The sequence below is a fragment of the Hydractinia symbiolongicarpus genome, chromosome 6, assembly GCF_029227915.1.
Source record: "Hydractinia symbiolongicarpus strain clone_291-10 chromosome 6, HSymV2.1, whole genome shotgun sequence".
Classification (NCBI taxonomy): Eukaryota; Metazoa; Cnidaria; class Hydrozoa; order Anthoathecata; family Hydractiniidae; genus Hydractinia; species Hydractinia symbiolongicarpus.
Window position 1 is genome coordinate 18812125 of NC_079880.1, and position 10599 is coordinate 18822723.

The 10599-nt window shown below is 31.1% G+C and overlaps 1 protein-coding gene across 1 annotated transcript; it reads left to right on the forward strand.

Annotated features, from left to right (window-relative positions):
• The first annotated feature begins 332 nt into the window (after positions 1-332).
• On the forward strand, positions 333-5443 carry LOC130648131 (serine/threonine-protein kinase RIO3-like). The gene is made up of 12 exons (XM_057454163.1): positions 333-522; positions 1629-1754; positions 1814-1828; positions 2256-2351; positions 2427-2530; positions 3016-3159; positions 3391-3468; positions 3540-3667; positions 4017-4199; positions 4407-4566; positions 4640-4918; positions 5318-5443. Exons 1-12 carry the CDS (start codon positions 333-335, stop codon positions 5441-5443), a joined length of 1629 nt encoding a protein of 542 aa, XP_057310146.1.
• Positions 5444-10599: the final 5156 nt, after the last annotated feature.

The following is a 10599-nucleotide window of genomic DNA, read 5'->3' on the forward strand; positions in this document are numbered from 1 at the left end:
ATTTAATTTTTTCAGAAGTTTGACTGTAATATTTAGCTAACTGCAGTAAAATATTTTTAAGTTGACTTGAGTGGAAAGAAATCATTCCTCATAAAACAACAAATGTTTGGCTGGTTAAAAATTGCATGTTTTCATAAATTTTTATGCTGAATTCAAATATTTTTTTTTTTTTGTTGAAAATTATCAATTTTGAGCATGTAACCCTAATGGTCCGTCTGCACATCTGTTATCTAGCTACATATACTGCTTTGTTTTTATTATCTTAATAGAAACTGTAAAGCTATGTGTTTTATCTCTTACAGAAAAAAATACATACAAATTAGTATATTAATATGGCTGCAAAAGTAGAACCTTCAAATACAAATAACACTTCAACATGCCCTTGGGCTAAGAAAAAAACAGCACAGGTCCGTGCCTTTACTGATGTTATGGATGAAGAATTTGCACAGCAGCTTCAAAATGAAAATTTAAATGAAACTAGCCAACCTTTTGTGGAAGCTGTGGAGGAGTTTGTATCTAAAGGTTTGAATATTGTTGTGGTTATTTGCACTAATACACAATTTTAAAATTAGGATACATCTTTAATTTTTTCATTGTGGTGGGGAAAGTTGGACTTTGAACCCCCGTTTTCAGTAGTAGCATGTAAATTTTGTCAAGGAGAAAGCAAAAAAGCTTGTTATAATTTAAAAATAACTTTTTCAAAAAAGCTATGGAAAAAGCATTGCATAGATTATTTTAAAATTTTTTATAATCAATTTGCTATTTAAATTACCAACTGTTCTTTTTACATTTTTTGTGAAAAAATCTGTTATATATATCAGGGGCTGATCCAGAAATTTATTTTGGGCGTTGATGGCACCGCAGATAAAAAAACTTTTAGGGCAACAAAAATACATGGCTTTAGCATATTATTTTCTTTTTTAGTATAGAACATAGTTTCTTTATGAAAAAATATCTTCTCTGTGATTAAAGATATAAAAAAATATAATATGAGATAAATATCCCAAAATTAAGAAATAATGCAATTCTGAAGCATTTTAAATTATGTGTTTCTAAGCTGGGTACCCAAATTAGATGTCCCCAAAATCGGTATACCAATGTCCTAATTGACTTGAATCAACCCTTATTTATATAAAACTTTCCTCCCATGACAAACTGATTTTTATCTATATCAAAAAACTTTCAATGTCATAATGTTTTTTGGATTAAACAACCTTGTAGTAAATATGTAAGTTTGTCTTCTTTTTTTTTGCTCAATCATTACATTTAATTTAGCTAACTGTAAATATGTAAGGTGGTGAAGTACTCTTCTTTCATCTTAGCATAAACGCCAATTGCTGCCTAAAAAGTTATCATGAAATTAAAAATTTTAAATTGTTGTCTAAAAAACGTTTAAGTGGTGTGTAGTATGTGTCAACTCATGCTACAGGTACTTTTTAGGTTTACCTTGTTAGCCATACTCTGCAGGAGTAACTTCAATTAATTGCCTGATTTAGTATGTTCCCAGGAATTTGAAAAAGTTCAGAAGTGTTAATTGCTGTAGATTCTTAGCTCCGACCATTGAAACAAGTGTACATCATCCAATCGGTCAATTATCATCTGTATATACTTGCTATTTTTCTTGTTAGAAACGTCATCCAATGAAGCCACTACAAATGATCTTCTATTAGCGCAAATGTTGCAACTTGAATTTGACAGGGAGAATGATGAATTTGTAAAAAAGCTTGAAACAAACTATAATGGTACTAGTAAAGGTAAGAATAAAGAAATTCATGTTTATGTCTGCTTATTATTTTATATATCTATATATAAGTTTTGGGGGGAGAGGGTGAGAACATTTTGCTCTTATTTCTTTTTGTCAACAAATGAAAATGTTTCGCAATCCACATGGTTCTAATTTTACTGTGCATTATTAAGAAATCAGTTTTTGTTTTTTTGGTATACCTATTGTCGAAGGTTGTGTTTTATTTAAATCCTCACTCTTAAATCACTTTAAAGCTTGATTTGAATTAGGGATTTAATGGGAATTAATAAACATATGCACTGCAAATATATACACTAATTATAGATAGTGTTGAAAATGAAGACTTGTGACGTAGACCTTGTGCATAAAAATTTAGTGAAATAATATTACCACGGTGGTGACCACATGAAAATATATAAGATACTTTATACCGCTACATATCCACCGATAAATAATGTGTATATTACCAAAAAAAAATAAATATTGTAACTATGTTATTTTGAGTTTTTAGTGTCCATGTCATTTAAGAATTTTCGCACCCTTCACCCATATGATATTGAGGATGTAGATGACACTGATGATGACAGCGAGGAAGAGGAGGAGGATGGTGAGACACTACTTTTGATTGAAATGAAAATAATGCTTACATGCATTGTTTGAAAAGAAACTTTTATCCATTTAGATGAAATACCAGTTCCAAGTGGGAAGACAAATTCTGCTTCTGAAATTATCACTAAACACAATAGTTTAATCTCAGAAAGAAAGAATGCAAAATATGTAGAATCGGTGAGAGCTGATTGAGTTAATAATTTAAAACAGCAAATGTTACCGAATGTAGTTTAATTCCCCTTAATGTTTGTCCCGTTTTTATTATAATGCCCTGTGTCTTGTGCACGCAATTTGTTATTCTGCATATCCATCAAGTTTTAATGTGGATATTTTTGAAGGCTGATTCCTGTTAAGTAATTTTTTGGTTGGTAGCATATCCATTTTTTGTATAAAAGCCAATCAACAAACCCCAATCACTGTTGATTTTTTATTCAAGTTATCAATGATACTCTAAATTTTTACCAGATGTATAATAATAGTTTTCCAACATTTCCCCAACTTTTACACTATAATCTTTTGCACATCCACATGTAAAAAAAGAAGATTTCGCACCCCTTGATTCCTGCATAGTATTCAAGTTATTTTACCAAAAAATATCAGAATTAAGTGCGACATTGTTTAATAATACAGTCATAATGTGTACTCATATTTTCTCTTTGTAGTTCCCTCTAAATTTTGCATCTGGAGATGTTGGCAAAAAAGATATTCGCCTGCCAAACCATGTGTACAACAAGTTGAAGACTCACTCGATGAAAGAAGAGAGAAACAATATGCGACTACACGAGAAACAAGAACATGCTACACATGTAAGTAGAACCCGATTCCATAATAGCATAGCATCTTTAGAATTATACCCTAGAATAAAAGTAGTCAGGGTGAAAAATTTCTGTCAATGGAATTTGGAAATAATTCATAGATAGTTGCAAAATTGGAAAAAGTGCGGGAAATTAATTGTTAAATCTGTTTTTAAGTCTTTTTTTTTCAGTCATCGGGTTATGAAGTTTGTTTACGTTTTTTTTTGTTTTGTTATTAATCAGATCACTTCTACAGAAAAGGGCAAAACTAAACTGCTGAGAACCTCTTATAATTACTTTTTGAAAAGGAGTGGCCACCAAGTAGATCGTGTAGTTGTTTGGTTAACGTTGTCGTATCCTTTGAATGAAATTAACATCTCTTTGTTGACTAGGAAAAAGCCCTTGATGAGAATACGCGACTGCTTATATATAAAATGGTAAACAGTGGTGTGTTGCAGTCAATTAATGGAATCGTAAGCACTGGAAAAGAAGCTGTTGTAATTCACGCCGACGGAGGAGAGTAAGTGATGGAATGTATTAAGTGTGGTACATTAAAAAAATTATCGACTTTGCAGCCGTAATAACTAAAGAATATGGTTTTCATTTTTATTTTGAGATAGCAGAAGAATCGTGAGAGTTGAAGGCTAATTTTTCTTTCGGATGCTACGATGTCAATTTTTAGTGTGTGTGTTTTTTTATATAATTCAGCTATTTCCTTGTTGTTCTACGGCTTTAGCGGGCAGAACTTTAAAATGGGCTTCTTTTTTTGTCGTTGTTTTTACTACTGAGACTAGTGAATAATATCGCGCTTACAGCCTAGTGCGGAACATTTAGGAGACTTTTAGGGAGATATGTTTTTTATTAATTAGGATGGAAGAAAAACCGCTATCAAAAGAGTGCGCTCTCAAAGTTTTTAAGACAACACTGAGTGAATTTAAAACTCGTGAAAAATACATCAAGGATGATCACAGATTTCGCGACAGATTCGCCAAACAGAATCCCAGGAAAATTATAAAGCTGTGGGCTGAAAAAGAATTTCGAAATTTAAATAGGTATATATTTAATTTCTGTTTTTTCTTGTTTCAGCTGCCCTTGTTTTTCAGGGGAGGGTTACCCCTTTTTTTAATATTTCATTTCTGGAGTAAAGTCTAATTTTAACTCGACTTTTTTTCGTCAAAAGACCGTGTTTTAATATAGCAAAATTTTCTTAATGAACCGTAAGAAAATCCGAAGTTAATAAGAAATGTTCGATTTTTCAGAATGAAGGATGCAGGTCTCAATTGTCCGCACGTTGAACTGTTGAGAAAACATATTCTCGTCATGTCTTTTATCGGTGAAAATCGAGTTCCTGCTCAAAAACTAAAAGACGCACGACTCTCTAAAGAGCAGTTTAAAAACGCATATGAACAGTGTATACAGGTTGGTATCTAGTGTTGTTGTTGTTACTGTTGTTGTTCTTGTTGTTGTCACGTGATCTATTCTATTTATTTAGACCATAAAAACATTATACGAAAAATGCAATCTCATTCATGCTGACCTCAGCGAATATAACATCTTGTGGCACGACTCAAAATGTTTCTTCATTGATGTCAGTCAGTCTATAGAACCTGTCCATCCACAAGCATACCATTTCTTACTGCGAGACTGTCGTAATATTATTAACTTCTTCAATAAAGTCGGAGTAGCTGAGATTATGAAGGAAGACGAACTATTTGCTTACGTGTGCGGTAAACAACTTGAAATTACAAATCTTGATGAAATCGAAAACGAGGTTAGTTGTCGTCTTCGTACTTTTTTTTTGCTTTGTCAGACTAAAGTAGTTTTGACAACCTTGATTATTCATCATTCTCTAGAGTTATCTAGTTTTAAGTTATCTACTTTTTATTTTCGAATTACTCCCCTCTCCATAATTTTATACGTGTTATTTCAGGGTCGTTTTATTATCCGCCCTGATAGTACCTTGAGATTCCCGTTTGTGTGTGTGCCCTCAAGGAAGTTGAAATTAGGAAAAGCTGAAAAAAAAATGAAAACACCTTAAAAATAGAAAAAAAAAGAACAGCTAACAAACACCCTGCTTGTTTGTTTTTTGTTTGTTTTTTGTTTGTTTTTTGTTTGTTTTTTGTTTTTTTCTTTGTTTTTGGTGTTTAATTGTCCTTCTTTTTTTCTTTAGTGTCAGCTACAATTCGAGAAAAACGAGGAATTGTTAACGTACGGTATCGACTCGAAAAATTATCCCTTCAACTATCATTTTGAACAATCGAAACAAAATATAAGGGAGAATACTGATACTTCGTAGTGCTTCGATTACTATTCATATTATTAATTTTAATATTTGATAAATTTTAATAATTGTGAATATCACAAAAGCAAATTTAAAAATGAAAATTCGTTTAGTACTGCGATCTTACACCGTTTTTTTATTATATTAGTCTAAGAAATGTATCTTTATATTTATATGGTTGTAATTGAAGATGAGATGCTTTCGTTTTATGATCTCGAATTGCCCTGTATAATGATGTTGAAATTATACAATCATTCGCAAGATATGATTAGATCAATGGGTAATTTGTGTGAGTAATGGGTAAAGTTCGATGCAGCAAATACTATTATAAGATATTCCAATGCCAAGCTGTCCCAATCTGCACAGCCGACATAGGACTTAAGATCTGAGGTTATTTAGTCAGATCCAAATGTGTCTTAAAATGTGCTTATTGCTGCTGGTGTTGGTATGAGTATTTTTTTCTCTGTGGGCTCTATCGCGAATTTTATCGGTGAAAAAAGTCGGCAAAAATAAAAGTAATTTTTACCAATCACTTTTTGCTAACTAATTTCAATATTGAAAATGACAACGAATGTTGGAATTTTCATTGCTTTTTTTTCCAATAAAAAACTCCAAGGGGAAGACAATGAAAACTGTATAAATTAGTCAATTTCGATATTTACTTTTTTATTTAAACCTTTTTTCTGCTTTGTTTCTCGACTTTTTACTCCGTTCTCTTCTTTGGCATCTCTTTTTTATCTGCTATGCTCACTTGAAACGTTATTTAGAAAGAAGATGAGCGCAGAGAAATATACAAGGCTGTTTTCGTGTTCTCTTTATTTGAGACGGAGACGTGACTTATTGCTGAGTTTTACAAAACTGTAGCTGCAGTTGAAAAAATCTGTCAACATGGACAAATGTTTTCTTTAAACGAAAGTGACAAAAATTCCTACGCACGACAGAAATTTTGTCCCATACCGTCAATTGCGTCTCCAGGACTTACTAGGTTTTTCACATCTACTTCTTTTACATTTTGTTTTAGACAACTAAATGTGGAGAAAAAACACGTCAAATGAAATTTAATGTGGGTTTAACCTTGGCAAAACAGATGTGTCTAACTAATTTTAATCGTTGTGTGCGAAAATGGTCAATTAAAAAATAATGTATGAGAAAAAGGCCGTGTAAAACATGAACAAACATGAACATTTTATGTATAATTCATTTTCAAGTCAAAACAACTCGTTAATCGTACTTAGAAGTATACCACTTCAGTGGTTGACATTTTGGCACTGTTCATTAAATTTAACCAGATTAAAGACCAGATTTGATATGACGTCATGTCACATTGCCATGACGACACAATTGTTTTACTTAAAATATGTCAACAATCCCAAAAACATATGTCGGCGTTTTATGTGATTGTCGAGTAATATTTTACACATTTAAATCGTTTTTAAGTTGTTTTTTTTTTGGCCAAAGTTTGTGTTCAACTTTTTTAGCCTTTTTTCAGGTTCAGAAATATATGACGAAGTCATCCAACTTTTATCCCAATGTGGTAAATTTAGTAGCATTAGATATTTTAAGTAACGTTTAAACATGAAGAGCATAACATTGACCATTTAATCACAAGTTGCTACATTTAAACTTCATAAAGATGTATTCTGTATATGAAATCAAAGTCAAGTATTCGTTCATATCAATAGTTTTCATCAACATAAACAACCCGAAACTTTGCAAATGTCTATAACGCGCATGAAGAACCTAACACAGAGCAGTTGATTACACTATAAACTTCTTAGATGCTAAAGACAGGAAGAAGACAACAAGAGCCAACAAACTGAAAAGTTAATATCAGTATTATGTTTGTATATTGTATTTGTTTGTTACAGGTTTTTATATTACAAGTTTTTGTTTATAACGTTTTTTAAAAATCTATTCACATCGTGACAAATCTGCGCACATATCTCATTCCTTCATTTGAACATGTTTACAATCTGGAAACGAGTTAATGTATAGCTTTGCTTGTTATTATTATTATTATTATTATTATTCATATTTATTTACAGGTGTCCTAATCAGGGTTCATAAAGACAATCCTGGTATCAATAAGGTTCCTGTATATACAAGTATATAATAAATAATGTTAAAAATTTTAAAAATAATAAAAAAAATGTATTATCTATAAGACAAAAAATGAAATATACAAGATAGTAGAATAGGCGAATGTGCTGGGATAGATAGTTTTGTTAAGCATTCAGAATTAGCAACAACCAAATCATTATAGAAAATCTCACATCTTCTTTATCTGTGAAATAATAACAGTAAACAAAAACTCACGTGATAAAAACGTAATAATTCCAAGTAAATATTCTCTAAGTAATCTTTTCTATTTTAAAGCATTAGATTTAATACGAAAAACTTTTCCTCAGTAGCCAAATGCTGATTTACGCATTTGATCACACGTAAAAGACTTTTTTTCCAAACAATTTTGCATTCCACAACATTCAGAGCTTGAACAACTTTTTAAAATATAAAAAAAATTGTAGTAGCCTAATGTCAATTTAAACTTTTGTTCACACCTTAAGAATAACTTTTGCGGTCAATTATACGCTCTCTATGTTTCAGAGAACTAATTCTTTAACAACTTTTTAAAATATGGAAAATTTTCCCGTAGACAATATTTAATTTACGGTTTGTTCACACCTTAAGAATAATTTTTGCAGTCAATTTTGCATTCTCTATGTTTTATAGAGTACTGTTTCTTTAACAACTTTTTAAAATATGGAAAATTTTCCTAGCAAACAAAATTTAATTCACGCTTTTTTCACACGTTAAGAATAATTTCTGCAGTCAATTTTGCATTCTCTATGTTTTAGATTACTAATTTTGTAACAACTTTTTCAAATATGGAAAGTTTTTCCTTTAAACAATATTCAATTCACGCTTTTTTCACATGTTAAGAATAATTTTTGCTTGTCAATTTTGCATTCTCTATGTTTTAGAGTACTGATTCTTTAACAACTTTTTAAAATATGGAAAACTTTCCCCGTTAGACAATATTTAATTTACGCTTTTTTCACACCTTAAGAATAATTTTTGCAGTCAATTTTGCATTCTCTCCATTATTTAGAGTACTGATTCTTTAACAACTTTTTAAATATGGAAAATTTTCCTAGTAAACAAAATTTAATTTACGCTTTTTTCACACGTTAAGAATAATTTCTGCAGTCAATTTTGCATTCTCTCCATTATTTAGAGTACTGATTCTTTAACAATTTTTTTAAATATGGAAAATTTTCCTAGTAAACAAAATTTAATTTACGCTGTTTTCACACGTTAAGAATAATTTCTGCAGTCAATTTTGCATTCTCTATGTTTTAGATTACTAATTTTGTAACAACTTTTTCAAATATGGAAAGTTTTTCCCTTAAACAATATTCAATTCACGCTTTTTTCACATGTTAAGAATAATTTTTGCTTGTCAATTTTGCATTCTCTATGTTTTAGAGTACTGATTCTTTAACAACTTTTTCAAATATGGAAAATTTTCCCCGTTAGACAATATTTAATTTACGCTTTTTTCACACCTTAAGAATAATTTTTGCAGTCAATTTTGCTCTCTCTATGTTTTAGAGTACTAATTCTTTAACAACGTTTTCAAATATGTAAAATCATCCCCGTAGACAATATCTAATTTACGATTTTTTCACACGTTAAGAATAATTTTTGCAGCCAATATTGCGCTCTCTATGTTTTAGAGTACTGATTCTTTAACAACTTTTCCAAATATGAAAAATTTTGAATTATAAGAACTTTAAAATTTAAAGCTCTCAATGACTTTTAAAATCTTTTTTTACGTGTTTACGACGTAACGGTTGATAATTTTTTTATGATGTTTATGAGCGTTGTCGGAAGTCGGCTAGTCGCTAGTATGAAAACGGATATAATATATCAGTAACATAAATATATATGATTACGCTTTTTCTTGATTTGTATCTTCTTGTCCAACATATCTTCTTGGACAACACATATTTTAATTGCTTAAAACAATCGGATATGCATTTGTAGGAGCAACCTCTATGCGTAGATAATCATATTTGTCGATGTTCTGTCATGGTATATAAATTAGTCATTGCTTTGCAGGCTCCAACGGCCTGCTGGACTATCACCCAGCAAAACAAATGGGTTAATAAACGAATATTACCTAAGTACCACCTCAGTCCTTTTTTGAATATAAGACAGATGGGATGGAATTTGAACGTGTGTCATTTGGTGTAGATAAATTCAGTTAAAAACCAAAATGGATCACCGACAAGGTTTCGCATTGTTGGTTAAGAAACATGATAGCCCATAAACGACCCAAAGGTCCAACTACTTTCTTCCAGTGCTGGAAGTTTCCAACACCTTTCCTATACACAGATCCCTAATGAATTCTAATAATTGGTACGTATCTCTGAACTGTGATATATAACTAGAATCAGCAATTTTTTTGCCATATGTATTCGGTATATTAATATACTGTTGTTTTCGTAACAGCTTCTAATTATCGCTAATGTAAGCATTCAATGTCTTTTATCTCAGAGTATATAAGTAAATAATATAACCAAATTATTAGGTTATTATTATAGTTTTGTTCCAGCATGGATGTATAAACTTCTATGGTTCCAGATAATACTTCCTTTCTTTCATTATTCTGCGTTTCGTACAACATATTTTTTAACGTAGTTCTATTCGATCCTCGTAAATGTCCATCGTAACTCGCATTTTCGCGGTATGGTATCTTCGTAAGCAAATGACAGCGTATGATCCTGCTTTATATAGCATGTTTCACGATCGATAAATCTTCTTATCTAAGCCTTGATTTGAGCTTCTGAGGGCAGGGGACGCTCATTTTAAACCCTGTAATAATGCTTAGTTTTGAAAAGAATAACTGGAAATAGTTTTGGTGCAGTTTGGTTTTGTGGACTGAGGAGTTTATAAACACAAGCATCATTATCAGTACCCGTATCTAGAAAAAAAATTTTCACGGTGACGTTCTGTTTGAAGAAAATAAAAATCGTCATCATAAGAATGTTCAAAGTAATTAAGTCACTGATGAAACAGCCAGAAGGTCGTGCTCTCGACAATCCTTAAATAAATGTTAGCAGCCTGACGGCTACTGTGAACAGTAACGAAAGCTGCAGTCGTGTTAG

Excerpts from the sequence above, each read along its gene's own strand:
- LOC130648131 (XM_057454163.1), top strand. The coding sequence starts at position 333 with ATGGCTGCAAAAGTAGAACCTTCAAATACAAATAACACTTCAACATGC. Across the intron at positions 523-1,628 it reads GGAGGAGTTTGTATCTAAAG|AAACGTCATCCAATGAAGCC; the intron begins GTTTGAATATTG and ends TTTTCTTGTTAG. Across the intron at positions 4,919-5,317 it reads TTGATGAAATCGAAAACGAG|TGTCAGCTACAATTCGAGAA; the intron begins GTTAGTTGTCGT and ends TTTTTTCTTTAG.